The 25,501-nt window shown below is 40.5% G+C and overlaps 1 protein-coding gene across 1 annotated transcript in view; it reads left to right on the top strand.

The window, feature by feature from the left end:
- ATF6 (activating transcription factor 6) overlaps positions 1 to 25,501 on the top strand; it is a gene marked incomplete at its 5' end in the record, with an annotated part of 96,603 nt that overhangs the window by 29,250 nt on the left and 41,852 nt on the right. Inside the window, 4 exons of the mRNA XM_026089171.1 lie at positions 4,498 to 4,617; positions 5,752 to 5,854; positions 7,020 to 7,084; positions 11,445 to 11,559. Of these exons, the coding sequence (XP_025944956.1) occupies positions 4,498 to 4,617; positions 5,752 to 5,854; positions 7,020 to 7,084; positions 11,445 to 11,559 (403 nt within the window). The remainder of the gene's footprint in view (positions 1 to 4,497; positions 4,618 to 5,751; positions 5,855 to 7,019; positions 7,085 to 11,444; positions 11,560 to 25,501) is intronic.

Below are 25,501 nucleotides of genomic sequence, written 5' to 3'. Positions count from 1 at the left end.
GCAAAGAAAGAGTTTTATTAGAAATCTACTTTTAAGACATCCTTGTAATGTGTGGTCCAGTTCAAAGAACTTGCATATTAATATGCCTTCCATGTAGTTGGTGGCTTTAAGATCTTGAAAACAACTGTGCATGCTGCATCTTTAGTTCTCCAAAGTCCAAAGGGTAAGACTTTGTAAAACCAAAATCTCACACAGGCATCCGATCAGGAGTGTAGGGCTAGGCATGAAATAATACAGTCTTTAGACTGCAATCCAGCAAACTTTGGATGTTTCTTCACAGCTGAGTAGTAAACCAAATGTTTATTCACAATAAGCCTGAAAAGCTGTATTTAATTATGATTCCTAAACCATGCCTCATATCTTTCTGATATTCATAGTCTCTTTGGGGTGGGGTGGTAGGTTGAAAAGGTGGGTTGAACCCGCTGCTGAAGGTGGTATAGATTAAATTTTTTGACTTTGCCCTGAAACAAATCAGAGGTACTCCTGTTGTTGATTTAAGCTGAGAAGCCGTTAGTAAGCTGGCAGATGTCTCTGCTAATTTGTTGTCAAGATACGGTTTAGCTGTGGGAGTACTCCAGTCCTTGTGCCATTGGACAGCTGCTGTCCCTCATGTCCTGTAGCATGAGGTTGCACTCTCAGGTTGCTCCATTCTTTCCATGTATTTGACTTAGTGAAGAATTCTCTAGAAAGGTTGCTGGTAGTTACATTTATACAGATGCAAGGTGTATTAGGATGTTAGTTTGGTCTTAAGCCCATACCAAGCTCACTGTGTAGATGCACRGCGTGTCTTCTCTTATGTGTTTGATCTCTGAAATGATAGGTGCTATGCATTTGGTTGATCTAGCATATTTTGGTGATTTATGCTTTGGGTAGAGGTAAAACCACCTGTACCGTAGGTCTGGCAGTTCCTTTTTAACTACCTCCCCCCCCCGCCGCCCCCCTTAAGTCATCTAAGTTCATCAACAACAAGGTTGTGAAGTGCATTAATGCCTTGAACCAACACGCTTCTGATTTGCTTAACTGAATTATTCTCAGTGTGCTAGGTAATGTCCATTATAATGGGCTGTGATAGTGGCTTGTTCAGAAACTCTTTGTTTTATAATTTCCAGGGCTAGACCTCTGTAGTCACTTCATTTTACTAGCTGCTAAGCTTGCAAAATTTGTTCTGTCACCTCTTCTCCAGCATCCTCCTCCTTGCTGGGGAATAAGTTCTGCAGGGTACATATCTACTATAGTACAAATAGTACYCCTGCAGAAACATTATTGTCAGATGTTGGGTTATAATTCAGTATAGTTGACCAGGCTGCTTTTCAAATAAATACTTTTTTTTTAAACTCTCCAGGATTTCCCAAACACTTACAGCTTCAGAGGCGTACACCTGACCAGTCTTGCCTTACTGTATGGTGTTATATCTTAGGGATTTTCTCAACCTTCTTCAGCTGCTTTTTCAGGAAAAATCTGTTTGTTTGTTTGTTTGTTTGTTTGTTTCCCCCCATGATCTTTATTTTAGGTTGCATAGTTGAGATATTTGTCATGCTATCTCTCTTCTTACTTTTCAGACTGCGGTATCTATTTGTTTAGTTGCTCAAGAGAAGATATGGGAAGTTCAAGGTTAGGCGAATATTCTGAACTTAATGAGCATTGTAATTTATTAGAAATTTAGAGTCCATCCTTATGCTTATCTATCCATCAGCTCCTTGAGAGCTGTGATAACTCCTCATAGGGAGCATGCTTATAGTCTGCTTCAGCAATTCCAGCCAGCAGTGCTAATGAATAAACTATATATTAATGATGAATATGTTTATCAGTTATTCTGTTGAAGTGTATTTAATTATATAGTCACTTTAACAAACATTTAATTGTCTTCAGATTGAAGTCTGACTAACCCAGCTCATATTTTCCCCTTACAGGATTTATCCTATCAGATCTTCCATTTCCAGTAGAGTATTTTGGCTGGTTCAACAAAGTCAGGCACAGATGTGCAGAAAGCCCTAGTATATTTTGCCATGCAGGAAGAAGGCAATAAATCAAGATCATTTTAATGCTGTAGTTCTATGTGGCCATGGTGAGGCTTTTGTATCTTATGTGGCACATCTCAGGCCATGAATTATGTGATATAGTAGTAGAGTTGTTCTTTTAGGAGGATATGCTAGTGCCTGTACCTCCTCCTTTTTTACTTTTTCACCCTGTTTACTGGCAAGCAGTGAGCTCTTTGCTCCCTATTCTCCTTTATCTGTTTTAGATGCAGTAAACAGAAGAACCAGACATGATGATGGAAAGAAAGCTTGGGGGAAGGAGGAGAATATGAATAAAGCTTTTATAAACCCCTATTACCTGATTTTTCGGAAGGAAGTCAAGGTTTAGGAGCTACAAGTCTGTCAAAACCAAGAGGACTAAGGCTGTTATATTGGTTGGAGCTACATTTAGAAAAGAACTTAGGTGCCCAACTGTCATCTTAAGCATCTCTGCCCAAAATATAGACTTTCAAATTCTCTGCGATTGCTACCCTAGAGGTGCTTAAACTGCCTCTGTAATAGTTTCTCTAGTGTTCCATTTTCTGGTCATGCCCAGAGCTGCCTGTGTACTAGACATCCTCTTCACATGCTCCCTCCAGCAAAGACAGTTGCTGGATCAGCACTTGTCTGAAATACCCCCAGGAGAAGAGTCCTCTTTATCTTGCAACCAAGTGTTAAAAACCAACCTGCCTGGGGTATGGAAGACCTGGGTTCAAATCCCTCATCTTTCCAGTGGAATTTGAACCCCAGTCTGCCATTCCCTAGACAAGTCCTTTATCAGGTGTCCTACAGCAAGGTTGGCTCTCTCCTGGTGGGATTGTTTTGTTTTTCATGGACGTAATTGTTCTTGGGACTGGRGGAGAGTGACGATGAGTCTGCAGCTGGGTGGGCTTCTGGAGGAGGGAGTTCATTCTCTTCCGGAAGTGGAGATATTTGAATTCAGGTCTTCCACAACCCAGGTAAGCAGCCTTACTGAAGGCTGTTGAACATGTGGGATGTATCTGCCACAGCCATTCCAGCTTTTCCACTGGTATGCTGAGAGAAGGACCTAACTTAGGTGACATCTGCTGCTCTCCAGAGTTAAATGATTTTTCAGAACGGGCTGAAACATCATGCTATGAAAGATATTTCTAGGTCTTGAATATTGAAAAATTCTGCTCAAGAAGATATTGAGCTCCAGAATGGTAAACCTGGCAAAAAACAATCTGGAATTAATTTGACACTGCTGCCCCTCCATCTGCCAAAGCTTGAGCCTTCTTTAGCACTGGAAGCTCACATTGTTGCAAGGGTAGACATGGTGTCTGAGCAGGGAACATCAAGAGGGATCTGATCCCTGCATGCCAGAGCTTGAACTAGGAGGGTTTCCAGTTTCTGTTGCTTAACTTATGGCTTCTTTGCTCGTTCAGACTGCCTGGGCCATACAACTAATATTGCTATGGAGATAGGAGTGAGAGAATGGGCGATCTCTGAATAACCTTTTATGGTTCCTTCCAGTTTAGCATCCAGCTACCAAGTTTGTTTTCCCTAACAAAATACATTCATCTTTTGAGTGTTGCAACATGACTTCAAGCAGGGGAGGAATTACCACGCAATTTTTGGATTGGCATTTTTCCTGTCCAGAGAATTGATTAGTTTTGCTTTGAATATTGACTCTCTTTAATCTGGTGGCCAGGGTCCTGCCTGTCTCCTTGATCCTGAGCAGGGCATCCTCCACTGTGTATCTAATACCTGAATCAGAGATCAGTTTAATGGCAGCTAAACTGCTGTTCTGTGCATAAAGTTCACTTCATGAACATGTCAGGAGAGGATCTTATCGTAGGCATTTGGTAATAAGTAGTTAGACCCCTCAATTGATACAGATAATACAAGAGAAAGGACTATTATTCTTTGCTTTGTGGCTGAGAACGCTATAGATTTTTGTATTGAAATGCATCTTCTTTCTCACTTTTTCCTCAAAGAGCTAGTCTGGCTACTGGAGACTGTGTTGGAGATATCTGGGGAAAAAAATCCTCTCCTCTCAGTTGTAATACAGTTTGTGGCTGCTACCCAACATTGAACTATAGCTCGTGGTCTTCGTATCTAGTTGGTTTAAGTGGCTAATAAATTTTGTATTTGTATAGCAAATCCTGCACAGCTGTGACATGAAAGAGAAAGTTGCCACCACAGGGATCTCGGAGTTTACATTTTATGAGGAGTATACGGCAGGCCACATTTCCTTTCAATATCTGGCCTATTTGGTAGGAGATCTTGCAACTACTAATCCTCATCTGTCTTTCCTGCATTCAGAGCTATCAGACCGTTTGGGGGAAGTGACTAAGACCACTGGATGCTAGAACAAACTGTTATTCACCTATTTAGAAGACCCTATGGGAGTAGCTGTAACTTTGTGGGTTTGTCCACGGTGATGCTTATTCTTTGGGTTTGGTCAAAGGTTTATGGAAAAAATAAGGGATTTCTTGGTGTCTTTTTCTCTTTTTCCCAGGTATGATCGTTCAGTGTCTGATAACAAAGCACTAATGATAGTATCAGAGGAACCACTATTGTATATTTCACCACCACCACCACCCTGTCAGCCCCTGATCAACCGGACAGAGTCGCTAAGGTGAGCAAGCATCCTCTTCTGAGCATTTAAGCTTTTATTTGGAGTTTGTATATAATCTGTGTGTTGGGTGAGTGCTGCTGGACAGACAGCTCCGGAGAATAGCATTATCCATTCATAGTATTTATTCATGCAGTATGTGACTGGTGCCTCTGTAAGCATTTGTACTGTCTGTTGTCTCCTACTATGGAAATAGGAAATCTGAGTTTGGTCTTGGTAACCTGCTGGGATGGCTCACAGGACTGCTGACCAGAGCTGCTTGGTCTGAAGGAACTGGGCAAACTGCTACTCTGGTTTTGCATAGGAGACACTTGAGACAGCCACATCAAAATGGCCCACTGGCCCACAAGAGTTTGACTTGGCTGGTATCTATTCAAGTTTGATTAACTGATGGATCTTAGGCCTACCAGTTCAACTGAAAGTGCATTATTAAGCTAGTTCAGTATTGGGTGTGAATGCTATTGACATCTAGATCATTGAACTTAAGTGCATTTCAGTTTGAGTTTCTGTCAAATATGTGAATTAAATAAGCTTAACCTTGTAACTTTTTTCATGACTCAAAAAAGAAATCACTTCATATGTGGAAATGTTTATAATATGGAAATCAAGGCCCGTTAAAAGCATATTGCGTCTGAAATACATGGTCTCTCTAACTTCCGATACAAGCAGACTTACCTGACACTGCCAATCTGCTTTATGCTATTAAAAAATACTTAACTCCACCTTTTCTAAAGTGCGTCACTGAACTTGGTTCCATTTTGCTTTGTCCATTCTTTCTTTTTACTCTGAAACTTATTTTCATTATTTTATTCTTTTTAACCACTATTTAGTCTTGAACTGATAGCCTTTTGATTTTAAATTTCAGAATTACTGTTCATTGTGGCAAAAGTACTGTATCTGCTTCATGTTGACATATCCATGATTCCAATACTTCATAGCTATTTCTTTTACGAATTTTCTCATAAATTTAATCTTGCAACTACATTTTCTTCATCTGGTGTTTAAAAATAAGATATCACAAGGTAAAAAGAGTACTAAACAGCAGGGTCTTCAGAGTGGCTAGTTAAACTGTTTTCTAAAATTAAATTCTGCCACTGTTCCTGGAAACATCTCCTATTACTGCTGTGGTTTTTATAGGTTGAATCATGAACTTCGAGGATGGGTTCATAGACATGAAGTGGAAAGGACAAGGTCCAGAAGGTCATCAAATAACCAACAACAGAAAGCACGGGTTATGCAGGTAGGCAGGTTTATACTGGTGAGTCAATAGCGTGACAAGTTAATTTCAGGCAACATAACTGCATACTCTCTCTTACTTCTCTGTTCTTGTTATTATAGACAAAAGTAGCCAACAACACCTATAATTAAGTTTACCCAACACTTCCCATTTCAAATTGCTGTTCTGGGTCATTTATGATGTTGCCAGAGTTCTTGCTGAGGCTGAAATTTTTCATTCCTGCACTCTGATTCAGGCTAAAAGTTTTTATTTTTCAGCCGTCATCAAAATATGTTCGGTTGTTTTCTAAAATGAAATCGATAGTTGCCTTTTTTTGAGTTCTCTGTAAGGCTTTTTAAAGATAAACAGTTGATTAAGAGAGAGAAATGTAACCTACAGCGCACTCATTAGGCTCACTGTTAAGGGTCGCAGCTGATTGTTTTTGTTGAAATATTTTTATTTCATTTTTTCAGATTTTTGCTAGAGGGATACATTTTTGGTAAGAGTACAGAATTGAGATTTGTGTTCATACTTCCCATTTTGTAAAATCCCTTTCATCGACATGACACATTGATAATGAGAATGAAATTAAGACTGTGAATTTTTGACGTGTTTCATTTGATTAAGAGATTCTAACAGCCCGCAAAGGTATTGCGCTTAAAAATGTGGGCAATGCCACATACTTTTAGAGAAGATTTTCTGAGTATTAAACATCAGATTCTTCTCACTGTTGTCCAAAGGAAAATGGTAGAATGTTCAAGTGGGGTGTGTTTAGGTTTTAGGATTTCAAATTGAAATGTCATGTGCGTATTGTATATTGGCAGAGATAGGAAGTAGATATGACCTCAAAGGAATTCTAGAAATTTGAGATCACTGACGGCAAATTTTGCAATCAGATGACAAAACGTGCAACTATTGTGTATGGTACTGTTCTTTGTCTCTGAATGTGTGACTTCACATTTGGCTAYATTAAAACACCTTTTTTTGGCTCCAGCTTGAGTGCTGGTTGCCATTTGTTATTCGCATTTTACCATTAAAAATGTACATTTATTGTTCAGGGCACTGATTAACCCCTGCCCCCCTAACACATCCACTCTCTGCTACGGACTTGCATCATGCGTTGCATAGTGCCAAACCAAGAAAATGCTTATTGTTTTCCTTTTGTGTCATCTTTTTCTCCCTTTTTCAGAGCTCCCTCAGTGAGAAGGTAGATTCCCAGCTAATGGCCATGCCTTATACAGACACCAGCCTCAGGTAAGGCAGAAAACCTGTTTTTTTTCATTACGTTCTACTCAATAACATTGTTTCTCACTCATAGCTGGTGAAAAATGAATTTTCACCATGTCAGGATTCTTAAGCCTGCTAGTTTAAGATGCTAGCTTACATTTATTGACCTGACTTCTGTCCCTACAGGAAATGCACAGAAAATAACTTTGCTTCTAAAGATTCAATGTACACTTAAAGGAGCCTCTCTATCACAGCTCCGCTTTTCTGGGGGTTTTCTACCAAGAGGTCTTGAGAGAATCTTTGTCTCATTCTACAGAGTCCCCTCTTAAAAAAAACTTGAGTATCTAGGGAAAAAAATGGGGACTGTCTTGGGGCTGTCTGGAAGAACATCAGCAGTTTATATGAAGTGTCATGAGTACAGTAAGAGAAGGGTTTATCTCTGTCTTCAAGACTGAAGGCATTATAGCTAGCACCAAATACATTGTTTTGTATCATTACATCTCATTTGTGTGGTTTGTCCTCATCTCCTGGTTTTCCCTGCTGGTTATTGGAACATAATAACCTGGGGAACTGGAAAGAGATGCATAAGGAAAAGAAAATGATCTTTTCCTGAATTCTCTGAGTCCGTGTTAAAGGATCTCTGCTTCAAAGTGGCAAAGAAGAATCAGCAGAATGGAGTATAAGTAGACTCTTTGAGAAAAATAATTAAAATGTTGCCATTGAAAGTAAGACAGCTGTGGACCTTCCTTTTATATTCCAGTTTTGAAAGCAGGATCAGTCTGGGAGGGAATAACGAGCTACAAGCAAATGTTCTGGAAACCAGGCTGCCAAATTCTGATATATCTTAACTTATAAGAAAAAAACCTTCTTTTTTAGTTCCACAGGCAAACATAGGATGTCTGTTTTAACTGAAGGCTGGACCAACAGGCATATCRTCATGGTATGATGCAGTTTAATATAAATGTCTGCATTTGTCTTCAAATAATTTAGCTGGATTATTAGAAACAGTCCACGACATCATGCAGCTCTGCATGGAATAATCCACTGTGCTCAGAAAGAAGTCGGATTTCTTTTCAGATGAATGGTGTTTAAATGAACAGAATCAGCAAGTCATGGCAGCTGCATACTGTGACTGTCCTGGAACTGTTAAGAACATAGAACAGATTTCCAGTTCCTCCCAGACCCATCAGCTATTAGATGCTTCATGAAATCATAAAATCACATAATAATTTAGGTTGTAAGGGGCCTTTGGAGATCTCTAGTCTAACCTCCTACTCCAAGTAGGACTGCCTTCAAAGTCAGATCAGRTTGCTCAGGGCCATGACCAGTCCAGTTTTGAATATCCCCAGGGAGGAAATACCACCATCTCTCTGGGCCCTCGTCCCACGGCTACAACACTGCCATTGTGAAAATTTTTTTTTCCTTATACCTAGTTAGAATTTTACTTGCAGTCATTTGTGCCTGTTGCCTCTTATTCTTTAACTGTGTGTCTCTGTTAGAAAAGTCAGTCTCCATCTCCTTTGTGACCCCCATTAGGAAGTTGAGGATTGCAATTAGAGACCCCTCCAGGCACAACAAACCTGGTGCCCTCTGCTTCTCCTGGTACGCCCTGTGCTCCAGGCCCTGACCATCCTCACCTGGCCGTAATGCGGCTTGCTATGTGGTTGCCCCCAGGATGCGCTGTTGACTTTCATTCAGCTTGTCTGCCAGGACCCCCAGGTCCATTTCTGCCACATCGATCTGGAAGACAAGAAAGGGGCCGTTGATTCAGTTTTGTCACTGATGCTGTCCACGAGGCCTTGCTATCCATGAGGCATTGCCCGTGGAGAACTACTAATGTACTGGCAGTGTCTGTGCAAATGTGTAAAACCAAAAACTAAACCGCTTGTAGGTTTCCCAATACATAACAAAACAAATGCTTGCAAGTGGCCATGAAGCTTTTATTAATGATACAAATCTCTTTGTGGAGTACACTCAAGACTTCTAATACTAGTAATTTCACTGGAAACTGAGGAGCGTTTTGCTTCTAGGACACCCTTAAAGATGACCTGTTAGTCTTAGGTGATCTAATCAATGAATAGCAGGACATTAACAGACTCTTATCTTTATCTGTGGCACTGATGAGATTAATATTGGTATGCTGCGTCCTGGGTTCCAAAAGAAAATTGATGAATTGGAAAGTATTGCAGTAATGTCAAAGCAGAGGAAGATCAAAATCGAGACAACTTGAGAGGGGGGGRAAAAACCCTGCCAACCCTCTTCAGCCTTTTCAGCTTGCTTCGGATATAATTTCAATGAGGGTTTCTAAAAGTATGCATTTAGGGTTCCCGATATCAAATTATAAAGGACTCTCCAATCTTTTTTCTTGTTTCTAAATTTTACGCTATTAAAATTGTTTCTTGGTGCATATTGCAACATGTCCAGAACATCATTCCTTGTTAAAACTAGCATTCCTGCAACATGCTGGTGCTCTGTGATGTATAACAGAGTGTACTTTGAAACAGAGAAAGACTGATTTATCACCCAATGAGTGGCCAGATTCAGCACCAGTATTTGTATATAAAATTTAATATGGTGCTTTCCTGTAATTGTGGTAATGTATTACTCTAACAACTAATATCTTTACACCTGTTTTCTGACCATAAGTGCCTCCCTTCCTTTTGCGCAGCAGGTACTCTTAAGTGCCTAAAGGTTAATCCACTGGTATTGGAGTTTAGGACTAGTGGTAGACTCTTTCCATAGAACCAGGAGAGCTCTGCAAAGGTCCAGTGGTTTCCAAGTGCTCTGGAACAACTTTCCCCTGGGCTGGATATAGAGTTAGAAAAGGCTATTTTTCAAGTCTAGCTGTAGTTCATGTAGTGTGGATGAGTGAAAGGAGCTGTGGGACCAATTTCAGTTTTCAGGATGTGTTTTACTGAACAATATGTGGGTGTGATGTCTTTTATCTCAGTAAAATTTTACTGCTAAATCTCAGGGATGGTTTGGTGGGCCTACATGTTTTTATGAATGAATAATCAACCTCAGATTAGCTCAGATCTGTTTCCTGTGTGTGAAGAAGGATRTAATCTGATTCTGCACTTGCATAATTCTGCTAATGAGGATGTATTGGATAGGGCTGCATCTTGTTGTACACCCTGGATTTACACTCCCAATCCTGTTAAAGGAAAACCTGGCTTGGCAGCTTCAGTCTTTCTATTGCAAGAGGACTATATTAGCAGTAGGAGAGGAGAAGATGATGGTCTATTACTACTGCTGCTCAAGAAAATCACTTGATAGATTTGTGCATTGTGTTGGGTGCGTAGTATTTATATTTTAGAAACATCTTACCAAAATAATGTAGGTCAGCCCCCATAGTTTAAAATCTGGGTCAACAGAACACAGCTTGGGAGGAATAGACTGATCAGAGTTTTTGCCACAAATATTGCAAAGAGACAGTATGCTATTAAAGTGGGAAGGAATTAAAATAACTGGTTGAAAGTTGAGCTAATGTTTTGTTTAAGTACAACTTTCCAATTTGATTAAATGTTATTTTTGAATAGGGTTGGGGAAGTATACTTCAGAGCAATATGGGCTGGGAATTTCTCACCTTTCCAAGATAAACAACGGATAAGTACCATGATTGTATGACTTGCCAGTGTTTTTGCTTAGAATACTTTACCATGATTGAATGACTTGCCAGTGTTTTTGCTTAGAATACTTTAGACAGAGAATCTTTTCCTTACATCTGATATACTGAAGTTTAGAATTGTGAAAAATATAATTGCCAGAGTTGTATGAATACCTTAGTTTTGCTCCAATGTCTAAATTGAAAATCAACAGCCAGTCTTTGAGTTGACCAAAGAGAATTAAAAAAAAAAGGGGGGGGGGCGGGTGAGAGAAGGTAGGATCGCCACTTGAGAGTAAATGAAAAACCCTGTTTGTACTTTACTTTGCACTGCTTTCAGTTTGAGTGGTTTGTATCCTTAGCAATATAAAAAAAAATTTTGAAAAAGATTTTTTTTTTTTTAAATTTCAGAATGACATTTCATTCTAAAACTTGCTAAAATCTATTTCAGAAGTCATCAGAAATTTCCGGATACTTTTAGTTGATTTTTTTTTTTTTTTCTCTCCCCTCTGAGCAAACAAGCTGGTTTTTGCCTGCCTCAAAACCATGAGTAAAGTTAAGCCTGGAAAAGTTTCCTGGGGCAAGACTTTCAAAATACCTTGAACTTTCAACAAATACCCACTATTTCTCATTGTGTTCTACTGTGTTAAAATGTTCCTCATGCTCTTCTAAATGTATGAAGATTTGCTGCTCTTTTGAAAAGCCAGTCTTTAAAGCCAGTGCTTCACCGAAGTTAACTTCCTTGTATCTAAAAATCATTCCCTTCTCCCTTCTTTATTTCAGCAGGAACTCAGGGAATGAGCTGCAAGTGTATTATGCTTCTCCAAGGAGCTACCAAGACTTTTTTGAAGCTATTCGCAGAAGAGAAGATACGTTCTATGTGGTATCATTTCGCAGAGTAAGTGTAGTAATTTTTCAGCATTGGTTTGTTATATGTGTCCGTAGGACTGTTTCTAACAGTGTATTTCCTTGTGTTATAAAAGATGACCTAGTCAAGGTTTAATCTAAGTTTGTTGCTTCGTAAGTGATGCTTCTGTATAACCTGTGCAGTAAAACGGCCAGGTGCTTTCAAGAAAGAAGAGGCAGATGGAGTAGAAGGTGATTGCAAGGTCTTTGAAACTCCTTGTATGCTTTAGCCAAAACTGTCTGAAAAGACTCTCTTTCCTGAGATGAATTGAGATGATGTAAAATTTCATGTAGGATGGAGTACACGGTGCATTTTTCAGCATGTTTATGCACTTGGCTTAAACATATGTGATTATGCATTGGTTTTGAAAATAGTCTATCATGGGCTTTGCAAAATATGCCTATTGCAGTTAGGAATGGAAGGAGAGCTAGGCAGAAAACACTGTAGTGCAAGGACAAGATAGGATGAAATTGCATGAAAAAACAAGGACTCTGACATTGGAAATGGAATTGAAGAAACAGTATCTGGAGATGAGAGACTGTAGAGGAACAGTCTCTCTTTCTGTGTGGTTCCTGAAGTAAACTGGTGTTTTAGTTTTTTAAGGTAACTGGTAGATTGTGTGCGAGTTTGATGGGACTAATTGTTAGATGCTCTTACTGAAAGGTTAATATTGACTGCTATAGTTAAAACCTTAAGTTGTCAAATTACCTGTCCTGAGGACTATGGGTAGACAAAGCAGGAATAGTAGGCCTTCAGATTGAATAGCTGCTTCTGAAACCTTAGCCATAAAATCCTTAAAAGCCAACACATGCTTCCTGCTACTCTGCAAGGATTCCAGTTAGGAATTTCATTGTTCTTCTGGGCCTGTCACCCTGCTCATTTTTTCAGATGTGCAATGTTTCTATTGCTGATTACACAGGCAAAGAAGGGATTAAGGAACACTGACCATTTGGAGAGAGAATTTGTATATGGCCAAGCACAGTAAGCTTTAAAGAAGCAGAATCTAGTTGAGTGTTGTAAACTTGCTGAAGGCACTTGTAATGTGTATATTAGTACGGAGACACAGAGCTGTGGTTAAAGGCATTCAAATGTATCTGTGTATCTCATTGCATCATGGCAGTAAAACCTGACAAATGTTTTGCTATGGTGTGAACAAGTATCTGACTAGAGCATCTGAGGAGCTGCTTCTGCAGAGTATGTGACCAACACATACTTAGYTGGATACTTTAGCACTTCACTAGTAGTGGTGTTCAAAAATTGGGGAAAAGAAGACAAGATCTGGCATGACTAAGAAGTAGGGGAAAGTGTCATAGCCTGTTTTGTATCATCATTTGAATCCTGATAGCCTTTTCAAAAACTGATAAAACAGACATTGAAGGCACTTGSAGAAGAGCACAGAAGTTCTGCAGGGAGCCAGAGGCATTCGGGTTGGTTAATGGTTGACACTGCACTGCAGATGTTGGAAGCATCAGAAGTGGTCCTGGCCCACAGGTCAAACAATGCTTAAGATCTGGCAGTCTTCCCACTGTGTGTGCTCACTGGCATCCTAGACTCGGTCACTGGGCTTCCCTCTGCCCAGGAGCATGGGGCAGGTATGAGCAGCTGGAAAGGGTCGGGGCAGGCTGGAAGGAAATTAGAAAGAAAGGAAATATGCCCAGGGAAAGGAGCTTCTATGGGTCTCTCTTTATTGCCAGCTAATTTGCCTTGCTAATTTCTTCCCCCTATCAGCTTCTCCCAGCACTGGTTAGACGTGTATAAAACAACAAATGGGCCAATCCAATTTTTTTTTTTACATGATCAAGATGACTGAAAGGACATTCAGTGAAACTGACAGGCAACAATTTAAGAAAATATATGTTCTTATGGCTTTATAAAGCTCCTTACCACAGCAGTATTACAGCCAGATGTTCAGTGGGACTGAAGGGCACGTTCAGGGTTTCATAAGGATAGCTAACCTCTTGACAAACTCATGCCTTCTTTGAGACCAGGGCATGGACTTGTGGGTCTGTGCAATACTCACTGGGTCCTGACTAATGGTTAAACTCTTAAGCATGGTAGCAGTTCAATACTCAAAATAGTTAACTGGTTATTTATTTAGAAGGACTGTAAAAGTTTTGTGATAGGAATAAACGTATTCTGGGCACAAATTATTTTTGCTAGCTCAACATAATATTTGTATCTTCCTCTAACACTTGAATTTGCAGTTTTCTGTGTCCCATATTGTAGCTGTAGAGGACTGTGTGCAGTAGGACAATTTTTCTGCTGATCTGTGACCTGTAAATCAAGACAGATGAGTTRTGGGGTTTTTTGTTGTTGTTTTAGGTTTTTTTTCCCTCCTGTCTGTGCTGGGATATGGCCTAGGCTTGTGCTGCAGGAGCTTTGTCAAGCTCATCCTTGCATCTACAGCACACTTGGGGCCAGGCAGGACCAGTAAAATCCGCTTTAAAACAGGAATTCCAAGTGTTTGGCACTTTCTGCACTACAAGTCCAAGGGGTGTTGAAGCCAGGACAGCTGCAGGAGTGAGAAGCTGCGTGGGATCCGGTGATGGAAATGATGAAGGCAGTGTTTGAGACAGTGGCTGGTGGGGGGGAAGAGTTTATTTCCTCCCTTTCCCAGAGGTCTTGAATAAGTCCTTAGACAAGTCTATAATATGTATCCTGGACCTGGGGTCTTGGCTTGCTAGGCCTCCCGCCTTGCTGTTTTGGGGTCCTAATATTAGATGAGGATTGTTATATGCGTGCTTGCACCCAGCCACTGTTGTCCTAGGGCTCTGCAACTCCCCCCGTTTGTTTCCTCATCCCACAACTGGTCTGAGAGGGGTTTCAAGGAGGTGGGGAGCCAGCAGTTGCCACTGCAACAACTCATCCAGATACAACTGATTCTTTCCTAAGATCTGAGGAGCCCTCAGCAAAGACAGCTGCTGGGAGCAGGCTGCAGGAATTGCTCTCATGACATTAATATGTTCCTGGCTGCCCACTTTCCTGGTGACTTCAGGCATGGGCATGATCGGGTGGAATACGTATATGTGCATTTGTAAGGCTAGGAGTTTGGCCATCACTAAACCTCTTGTGCCTGTKTAAGAGCACTGTTATATGCGCGCCAGAAACCCAGTTGTGTGATGGGATGGGCCACAGCAAGAGCTCTGTGGCAGCAGAAGATGCATGTGGTTCCTCTTCAGCCGAGAAGGTCGGGCAGCTCTTAACAAAGCTGGTTTGAACCCTGATTTAGAGGGTTGTGTTTTAAAGCTGAGAATAGAAATGTCCTCAGCTGCTCCAGCTGGAAGAGGACATCTCCCCACACCCTCAGCGATGGGACGCAGATGAACATAACTAGTTTTAGCAGTTGCATTGTCAGAACTCTGCTAATTGGTAGATACCTGATATTTCTGCAAGCACACGCTGTTTCTTAAGAAGTGTGAGAATGATGGAAAAGCTTCAGATGGGAAAACAAAGATTCTTTATTGTTAAGCTTTAAAAAAAGGTCTCCTTTTGTAAAACTTTATTTTTTCAGAGATCAAAATGTAGGGCATATGGTTCCAGGAAGTGCTACCAGTGATTACCAGACAGAATTACATTATTGCTTATGTAGATATGTGTATGTCAAATTAATGATCTTTTTAGGAAAGAGTAAGTAAAAAGAAAATTATTATATTTAAGAAGCTGTTTGTTCCAGCCACAGGAATCTTCCATCACTCTACCCCATGTAAATTGACATATGTAAATATGTAAGTTTAACACATCCCTGCTTGGTCTGGTCTTACAGTAATCTTTTTTAATATGTGAGATGTATGCCTTTAGAAAAGGTTCAGGCAAAATAAAAATAGTGATGCCTGTGTTAGGATTAGGGGTTTATGTTGAGTAGAAAGATGAGGTTAGTTTCCAGTATTGGGATTACTGGATTGTGTCACAAGGCTGGAATTTTGTTATTAAATGCTTGGCATGTTCTGCTGTTCTTCCAGCTAGCAACACAAATACAGCCAGCACCAGGCTCTGCGTATCCGGAGGATGAGCAGGAGGGAGTGGAGAATTATAAAAGAGATCACAAAAATTTTTCTAGAAACTCAGAACAAAAAGCAGAATATTTGTCTAGTTCTTCACTTTCTGCCTTTGCTCTTGTCCACCTGCATGCATGTACTAGTACGTAGGTGCTGTTTACCTTGTATGCTCCATCAGATTAATGACCTAGAAGTTGTCAGCTTTCATTTCARTTTACAAAGTTGTCCTTGGATATCAGAATGTGTCTTGTGCCATGGAACTCCTATTGCTTGGCTCCAATCTATTACAAGAAGAGATTTGAGGATTTTTTTAAAACTATCTATGAAGTTTATGTGGTAGCAAAATGGTTGATATTTCTGCTTTATGAATGAAATGTTCTCAAATCAGACAGTTTTATGCATCATGTCGTTTATTATTTTAACAGGACAAACCTCAGTGACAAGTTCTACCCTGAGGCATTTTCAAATGAATTGCTTGGATTCTTTCCTGAGTCCAAAAGAAAGGACTCTTGCACACTCTGAGGGGTGCCATCAGCAGGGCCTCAGCCTGGGAAATGCCCTTTCACCTTCTCCTGGGAACCATTAATCTCATTTTCTCTTGACCAGGATCCCCTTTTCATTGAGAATTAGAAGCTGAGAGAGGGCACTGATTTCCTCTTTAGTGATAAGGGGCAGTTCACTCATGCTGCTTGCTCACTTGTCCAAGGTGGAAGGCAGGGTGTGGAGATTATAGTTTTGATTCTCCTCTCAGGCTGTTTGCCATCCACATGCTCCCAAGCACATGATAAGCTGTTAACAGCAATATACAAAAGGACAGTAATCATACTGTTAAGAGTCCTGAGGAGTGGATGGTTCTGGTATTTGGGATCCTGCTTTGAGTGGGAGGTTGGGCTACTGACCTCCAGAGATCCCTTCCACCTGATGTCTCAGATCCTCTTTCCTCATGCTTCCTGCTCTGTGTGCATCTCTTCTAGGTCTGCGTGGTGAGTTGTAGTTCTGGTACATTTTTGTGAGTTTTCTGCGTGTTCTCACTAGCACTAGGGGAGCTGTGCCCTGAATTCCTTGGATTTTCTAGAAAACAGGATTTGCTAGGGCTGCCAGTGCCTTTCTCCTGCATAGTAGGATTCGGGCAGGGCTTCTGAATGCCTAAGGGGAGCCAAGCTCGCACATTCTGTGTCATTCTCTGGTGATGCTTGGCACCTGTAAGGCTGAATTTCTCATGAGCTCATCAGCTTTATTTTCTTTCCTTACCTTCCAAGAGTTGCATGAGTTCATCTTTACAGTTGGAGTTTGTTTGCTTTTTTTCTTTTTTTTTAAGGAGAAGAGAGGAAAATAAAAAAGAAGTGCTTGGATCAGCTAAGTCCATACAAGAAACAGGGCTTTCACTCTGAGAGTCTACAAAAATTAATTTTCTGCTATTGCCAGGGGAATCTGTAATGCCATTTTTTTAACAACTAGAAATATGTAACTTACAGTGAGCAGAGAATTCTTGAACCAAGGCAGTGTCGTCTCCTAGCTCTGCCAGGCCTCGCAGGCAGGGCTTGTCACCATTAATTTCTTGATGTTAGCTTGTTAATTTTCTTTTTTTATTGCTTAAGTTTTAGGCAGACATTGTATTCAGCTTTCATTTAGCATTGCAGAAATTGACACCTGGCAATGTCACAAAATATGCATTCTCAGTAGTACATACTCACACCCATGTCTCCTGCTGTCCCCAAAAGCTCCAGCACTCAGAAGCTATGTCTTTGCAGCATGCTTCTACRTTGAGCTGTTTTGGGTTGGCTTTGGGAACAAGTTCAGAGGTAAAAGGCGTGTACGGTGAGTACTGCAAAACAAGCTGCCGTGCTTCTGAGCAGGATGTGCTAGTCTGAGATCTGCTTCTAGCTATAGCCAGGGGTGAATGGCATAGAGATGTAGATCTTATTCTGGTACAGTGACTTGTAGAAATGCCTGGAAATGCTGCTACCGGCAGAAAGACTGGGGTAGAGAACTGCAGTCTTGACTTGTGTTTCAAGTTCCTTCCCCTGTCACTGAGAGGAGGCCAAGCAGAAATTTCTGATCTTACTGAAGCACATTAGAGCCTCCAGTTGGCATTAAACCTTCCTTCCATTTCTCACAAATCTGAATCTGTTGCTCTGCCAACGTGTTTGATTTCTGCCCTTTAACATCTGTGATACCAAATCTGCTTGATCTGTTCTAAAATCTCAGTGGAACGTAGCTGCAAAACTCAAATTATTTCATGTAACACACTGTRTCAACAGGGAGGTAGTCACCTGGTTCCCACCACAGTTTCCCGTAAGACTAGCACAGGCGCTCGCAGGAACTGTTCTCTCAGAGCTCACATCTGGTTTACCATGGAGTATTCAGTCCTTGAGATTGTTTCTAGAATTACTTTGGTAATTTATGTATGTAGGAATGAATCTGTTTCTGCTGTTGATGGCTCTAAGCCAGTCGCAGATACTCGCACTCTGTTGCCTTCATAATGATCTTAAAGTTTTGCTAGTATGATCCGGTGAGAGAGTGAACATTACTGCTGACCGAACACAAAAGGCAAGAGAATAGGATGTAGGAACAGATTTTTTTCTGAAGAAAAATAGAATGTTTTCTGGCCAATGTTAGCTGTTCTTTAAAACATGAACAGCTAACTTAATTTGAAAGGCAATTAAGTAAAGCATTGGAGAAGACTAAACCCTTCCAATTCACTTTGGCCTGTAAATGCCACTCCAAATCTTCCCACTCCTGTTGTGTTGGTAAAAGCAAAACTAATGTGTTGAATCCTCACAACTTCAAACAATTAAGCAGTAATTTTCACTATCCTTGGAATATGTTGAGATCACTGACACTTTTGTCACCCTGTGACATCACTGTAGGCTTATTAAGGGCAATGACCTTTTTTCAGGATAAAAGTCTAATGACTGTAATTAAGGAAAACAGATGGTTTAAAGTTTGATTCATTTAGGAAATTTAGAGCGCCAGAAGCATCCTCTCTCACCACTTTTTGTATTTGTTTCAAAGCACAGATATCTCCTGGTATCAAAGTTTGCCAACTAACTGCATTTAATGCAATGCACATGTGATGTATATTGCAGTAAAAAGTAGATATTGCAATTTGATTCTGGTCGTTATTTGTTAGAGCAAGAGTGATGCTAGCCCTATGGGAATCAAAGGCAAAACCATTKCCAGCTTCCACAGGACCAGAATTTCACTTTGTAACTTTCTGTTTCAGTGCCGTGGCGCTTAAACCATAGCACATCAAAGCAGTACATTAGTAAGGATGTGCATTTCTGGTCCTAAAAGCCAACATCTGGAATGATCATTTAAGGATTTCTCAAGTTCTGCAAGCAAGTTTTTGCTAAAGTGATTAAACTAAATTTAAATTCAAGCTTTTGTTCTTTCTTTGTCAGTTTCTTGGTGTGAACACTGTGTGCTASGAATAAAAATATCTAATTTGTGTTTTGCTTATGTTGGGAATGAGCCTTTGTTGTGTTATTTGTAGTTTGACATGATGTGTTACTTGCAGGCAGTAAAAGATTTAAATATACTGAAAATGATTTTTCGTTGTTCCTGGGGAATAACAGGAGAGGAAATACTCTAAATAAATGTAGCATTATCTGGAGGAGTTGCAGCTATGCTTATTAAGAGGGACAATAAAAACGAACAATATTAACAGTTGCCTCAGATGTCATCCGGCCTTGTTACTCTTCGCGTTAGAAACCATTTCTCTATTCTGTCATCAGGGAAGTTGCTGTGAAGGCCTGAAGCATTGCTGCTGAAAGATGTTGTTGCATGGCTTTGAAATGCTTGTGTAGCAGTCGTTTGCTGTGCTACAGACAGCTGTGGCAGTAGCTTGAATTTATTCAGATAGTACGAGTGAGTGAGGTTCCAGTTCATGGCACTCCTGATGCTTTGTGCATCCTGCAAGCAAAACTGTGTTGTTATAAATTGGCTTTAGATGATGTTTCATAGCCAGAAATTCGTCCCTAACATATATGTTTCTTCCACTTTGTTACACTTGACAGTGGGGTGGTTTTTTGTTTTTTTTTGTTTGTTTTTCCCTCTGAACACAAGGTTTTCTTCAGCTGACTTTGTTCATGGATTGCTGTGGACAGAGATGTATAATTTGGTCTTCCATTCAGATAAAAACGTGATGTTTAGACTCACACAGTGCTACTGCTGCTAAAGACACAGTAACTAATCTGTGTGTCCGAGTCTTGCGGCTTTGCAATTGCTACAAGTTAAAGTGCAGACGTTCAAAAGCTTTTATGAATTCCCGTTTCTCCTGGGAAACCCGACCTTAGCTAGTGAGAGGGGGAAAAAATGACTTTAGGCCAGGATCCTAGGATTTTAAGATCTTGCTCTGTATTGTGTACAGATGCTGAGCCATAATATATGCTGAAAGAACTGTGGCTAAAGGCATAGTATCCATAATGAAACTTTGTCCTTTTCAAAGCAGAGGTCACCCTTTAGCCTGTGTTCTCTGTGAAGTCAACCCTTGCAGTCTGTGCACTCCTCTGGGGAAAAACCTGAGAAAGAAAACAATGTGCTTGATTGTGCTTCAAAATGCCCTAAAGCTCCGCAAGCCCGGCTCTGTCAAATAATGGCTGCAATTGACTTTCAGATTTGAAAATCCTTTATGAAAACCTCCTGTTTCCATCCCAGTGTCCTTAGTGAAAATGAAGTCTGCCCTGCTGCAGTCTTTATTACAAATTCCCTCTTTCCTGGCTAGACAGCATGGATTCTCTCCATGTCAGAGATAATTTTCTCCTTCTGAAGCCCTGATATCCATCAGAACATAGTGAAACAAGCTTTTGGGGGGCTTCCTAGAGCTGACCGCCCTCCCTGGTATGGAACATTTCTGGTACATGAGGGGCAGGGGAGAGGCTGGCTGTCCAAGGGCCTGGGAGGTGGAGGTGAGGATGGGGTTCACTGGGTCTTCTGGAAGTTCAGTATCAGCTGGGGAAGATGTTTTTAGCATCTTAGAGCTGTTCATGCTTAATTCCAAAATTTTCAGAGAAACCTATTAACCTAAAACTAAGTCTAAAAATGTACGTTGGTCTGTGGAGCACAAATGGACTTAATTCTGGGATTATCAAAATACATGCATAAGAGAGCTATAGAACTTCAAGTTTAGGTAATGGGAAGCTCAAAAGAATTTTTTTAGGTTTGCAAATAAATGCCAGCAATTCCAAGAAAGGCATTTTTGGGAACACCTTATCGTATTTTCCGGCAAAGCCTCCAGTTGCTCTGTTACCTCACTGTCTTCCCTCCAACACCTAGAAGCTGTTGCTGTATAAGAGCATACCCTTTCAAGAGTGAGGAAGCAAAGGGTTACGTTGTGTACTTTGGGAGAGAGCTAGCATCCGGAGAAGCAGGCTGAAGCAAAGAAGGAAGAGGAGGATCCAGGCAATGCGACACCTTGGATAGTGAGTGAGTGGAAGCCAAAGAGGAGCAGTCAGCAAATATGGGTTGTACTACAGCCTCTTCTGGGCAGCAGCTGTTTGGCTCAGCCAGATGCAAACAGCGGTTAGGAGGGACCAGAGCAAGAATGAAAAAAACATTTCTGGGAAGGGAGGTAGTGCTGTCACATCAAGTGGGGTTTTGTTTCACTTGGAAATGTCTGTTCTGTTTTCTGTATGAAAATCATAAACTACAACTGAAAAAACACTTTTTTTTAATCTCTCTGGAATCCCTTTGAGCACCAGTGTCCTCCAAATAAAATTGAGAATGAGTGTGATGTTGAGGATAGATGCATAAGCAGAGAGAGAAGTGACTTGAGTATGTCTGGCATAGAACAAAATATACTCTTTGAGTTTTGTGTGTATATTCTTGATTCATCTGTCTTCAGTATGGTTGCTGGAACTTCATGAATCACATTAATGCTGTCACTGAACCTCTTTCAGCCTTATATGTCCCAGGCCTAACTAATACTTTGTTATTTTTAAAYTAGCATTTAGAAGGACAACGTACACTGTAGATAATTATAGTGAAAGTAGAACATACTGCAAAGTTGTCTCCAAACTCAAACTAGTTGCAGACAGATGTGACCATTAATAGTATATATGTATTGAAAATGTGCTGCATGCTTGACAGACAAAGAGTTGTGGAAAAGAGAGAGGGGAAGATTGCTGGTTTTGGAAAGCCTCTGTAAAAGACCAAGTGCTTATGAAACTGGTGTGGACGTAGGCTAGAGAAGTATAACTGGGAAGTGTGGGAGGAAGATGTATTCATAAAGTGGGAATTATGTTAGTAAAGGAAGCGACAGCAGGTTCTCACTTAAAGAATAGAGAACAGGCACTTGCCAAGAATAGGTGCTCTTTCCTACAATGGGACGATACTTTGTGCTTGAGGCAGGAACATGTGTTTATCCACAGACAAGTAAAGTGCAGACAGTGAAAATGCAGCTCTGAAGCCATTTCTTTCCTTCAGGAAATAACCCAAACTTTAACCCCTTGCAGAGGTGCCAGGTAACAGTGCTTTTTTTCTTTAGTGATAACATTATCTTAATTGAACTAGATGTGGCTCAGATTATTCTTTGCAAGCAGACCCTAGAAGGAAATGACGGGCTCTTGCTTATGATTCGTAGCAGTATTTGGTTATGGAATCGATGCTTGCCGAGTCCTAGCTGCATAAAGATGTAGATAGTGCCTTTGACTCCGGTGCTGCACTGACCAGTATCTCCTTGACCTGGTGTTTGGCAGGAACTAACTTCTACATGAAAAAATTACCTTTGTGATCTTTCTTTTACCTTGAATGACAGTATATGCTAAGAGTACCTTGAAATGCCCATGCTTGTGTTCTTAGATGGACTTCATGCTTTCAGAGATTCAGACTACTGTGTTTATTTTTGTTTTGGTTTGGTTTTTTTCCTGGTCACTTCAGTTTTTCTGTCTGTCAACCCTAGATATAGGGTTCACTGTACAGAATTCAGATTCCTGAAATGATGTTTTCATCCGCAGTAGAAATCCTACCTTTTAGTAAATGTTAAAGTTAATCATGATTATAATATTACATTTGAGAGTGTTATTTAAAAACTTAGACACACTCTTAGAGTTAATTCTGGTCAGATGAAGTTTGCTTTCAGTTTGAGTTAATTCTTTTGCCAGATTTTTAGTTGGACAGCACACAAAGCTTTTATAGTTTATGAATTAAGAGCCCAGGTGCTATTATGAGTGTGTACAGATTATCATTACCTCCCACTGGACCAAACAGAACAAACAGGGCTTCCAGTTTTTATTTTTAAATCACTTACGCTCCTAGGACAAGAAGTGTGATGAAATTAAGTGTACAGCTTTATCTTTAAGCATGCTTGAGGCTGAAACACACAATCTGTTTTCTGGGGCTGTTAGGTTGCTTGTGGCTTACCTGTTGAGATGGCTCATGGAAAGACAAAGTAGTAGCTATAGAAGTTCACTTTCTTCTCATAAAAGGCTAAGACAGGTTTGTAAACTCTGTGGCATCTAAATCTTTGTGCTATGAATCCTAGAAAGCGGAAGGTCCTTTCGCAATCTTTCTTCCTCACTGTGTTTCGTCAAAGTATCAGTATAGGTCTGTTCCTAAGTTGTATGTACTATGACTAAAAGTTGTTTTAGGGGGTCCTATATAGGTATGTTCTGCCTGCGTTGATAGCAGCTTCTCATCCAATTAATTCTTTTAAATCTTTTCCCTATCAGCTCTCAGTGGGGTGAACTTTTACTCCCCGTAGTTAAAGCAGAGAGATGGATTTGAGATTGAGATCGTTTACTTGATGGCTAGTGTGGCTTGGTCCTCACCGTAYAGTTGGATAAGCTCCAGTTCTGCCAGCATAGTTGCAGAAAACTGTCCAGGTTTGAATCAGTGATTCAGAATTTGGAATATCTTGGGCTAAGATGAGAAATCTTGTGTTCTGGAAAGCATTGTTCAGGAAATCCTCTTTGTGTTTCGATGGCAAGCAGTAAAATGTGCTTGTGAATAATTCTGGCACCACAAAATGCTTCTCATCAGGTGAAGATAGAGCTATGCAACAGGGGCATGTAAACAGCTTGAAGAGCATGTGCATCACAAGGATCCTAGGTACAAATGGCCTCTATGTTAAATCACATGGGCCACTGTCCTGGGAATTTGTTTAGCAACGCTCCATGAAACATTGCATTGCCTGGAAGATGATTATTGTTCCTTGGCTACATGACTGTCCAAAATAAGATTTGAAGTGTCAGTTATCTCAAAGAGAGGTAGTAAGTGATATGAGGAAAAAGATCTTAAGTTGTAGTAAGAGCTCAGACAGAGAGCTCCCTGTGTGCAAGGAAGGTACGCTGGCCATCTTCTTGTCTTGACTGAAGTCCAGCCAGGCTTCTATTTATTAAACAATACTCTCCTCTGAGGCTCTTGCTTAGAAATAGACATTCCCAAGCCGGTCCTCATTGATTCCTTGCCTGAAGCATTATCCTGTGTGGAGTTCCCCTGGGTTGAGTCACTTGTAGCATCTGGGAGGCCCTTGTTTAATATCCTTTCCAGGAGACCCATGTGTAGCTCTCTTCCTTTCTAAGAACAGTTCTGAGTGCTTGAACCTGGAGTTTTGATTCAGGATCAGGAACTCAGTAGTAGCTTAAGTAATCTCTGGGCAGGTGATTACTGAAAAATGGGGTTGGTGCTCGAAGAACTCTGTCTTAGGTAGTCTGGGCCCTGAGTCTCCAGAGGGGTATCTTCTTGACAGCAAGGAAATTTGTTGTAGGTTTCTGTTTGCTATTGCTAAACCATCTATTTAGTATTTGCTTACCAGATGTAAACTGTAACTCTTCAGGAGGCCCCTGCAGTGCTGCATACAATATAGGCCAGGAGTTTCCCAAGTTCTCAAGCTCATATTCTGAAAAGCCAACCTAGATGATTGTGTATAAAAATGAAATTGTTTGTTAAACACACTGTTGTTTGGAGAAGAAGGGCAGATGCAACAGTTTTTTGGGCATAAAATTTTAATGAAGACAGTTAACTGTGGCTCTAGARGAATAGTAGAAAGTGTAAATACTACTTTTACATGTACATAAAGGAATTGTTTAGGTTCAGGCTAAATACAGAGGTGATACTACTAATGCTGAAAGTGGGGGGTTAAGCCAGCTAGATGAACTGGTGCAGCCTTGTGATTGGGCATGTCTGTTTTGGCTGAAAGTTAGTTTATATCTGGACATCCAGTTTATATGTGGACATCCAGAATGGGAATTTACTAACGCTGCTGTACCCACAGCATGTGATCTGTTAAAATGATGTAACTGTGTATGTAGTTTAGTGTCATTTACAGACATAAGCATGCAAGATAGTGAGAGAATAAGCATGCAGACCGTTTCAGGGAGAATAGCCTCATGTCCCATATGTTCTGGAATAATTAGCATTTAATTCCCTCTGGCAGGTCACATCTCCTCCTCTGCTCTCACGGCCGTTGTAACAGTCACTGTTCATTATCCTCCTGCAGATTCAGGCTGGGGTAGTTCAGGACCTTTTCGCCTGCCTCAGAACTGACAGCCCTTATGACTTGCAATTTTTTTCCAAATCTAAGTGATTGATTTAAGGATTTATCCACTTGCTTACGAAAGTCAATTTCAGTAACTTCTTTCTTATAGGAAAGAGAGGCCTGAGAATAAGAAAGGCCTGGATTCAAAGAAGAAAAAGAAACCCGGAACCAAGTATCTCGGTTATGGCACCTTTTGTCTCATTCTGTTACAAATCACCTTTATCTGCTTGCAGCACTTTCTTGGTTTGAAAACACCGTGACAGAACCTTGATGCAGCTGCTTTGGCTTGTGTTGAATTGCACTATTGAATTTGACCCATCAAATGATAGATTATTGTGCTCACTTTCTGTCTTTCCCTCCCAGTAACAGCATGCGCAGTTGTTATAGGACTGTGTGCACTTTAGGTATGCATATAAACAGATTTGTGTGTGATTGTAGGGGTAGAGGGAAATGATCTGCA

Source organism: Apteryx rowi, unplaced genomic scaffold (genome assembly GCF_003343035.1).
Source record: "Apteryx rowi isolate R43461 unplaced genomic scaffold, aptRow1 scaffold_80, whole genome shotgun sequence".
NCBI lineage: Eukaryota > Metazoa > Chordata > Aves > Apterygiformes > Apterygidae > Apteryx > Apteryx rowi.
The sequence above is the reverse complement of the archived record's forward strand: the minus strand, read 5'-3'. Positions and strand labels throughout refer to the sequence as shown.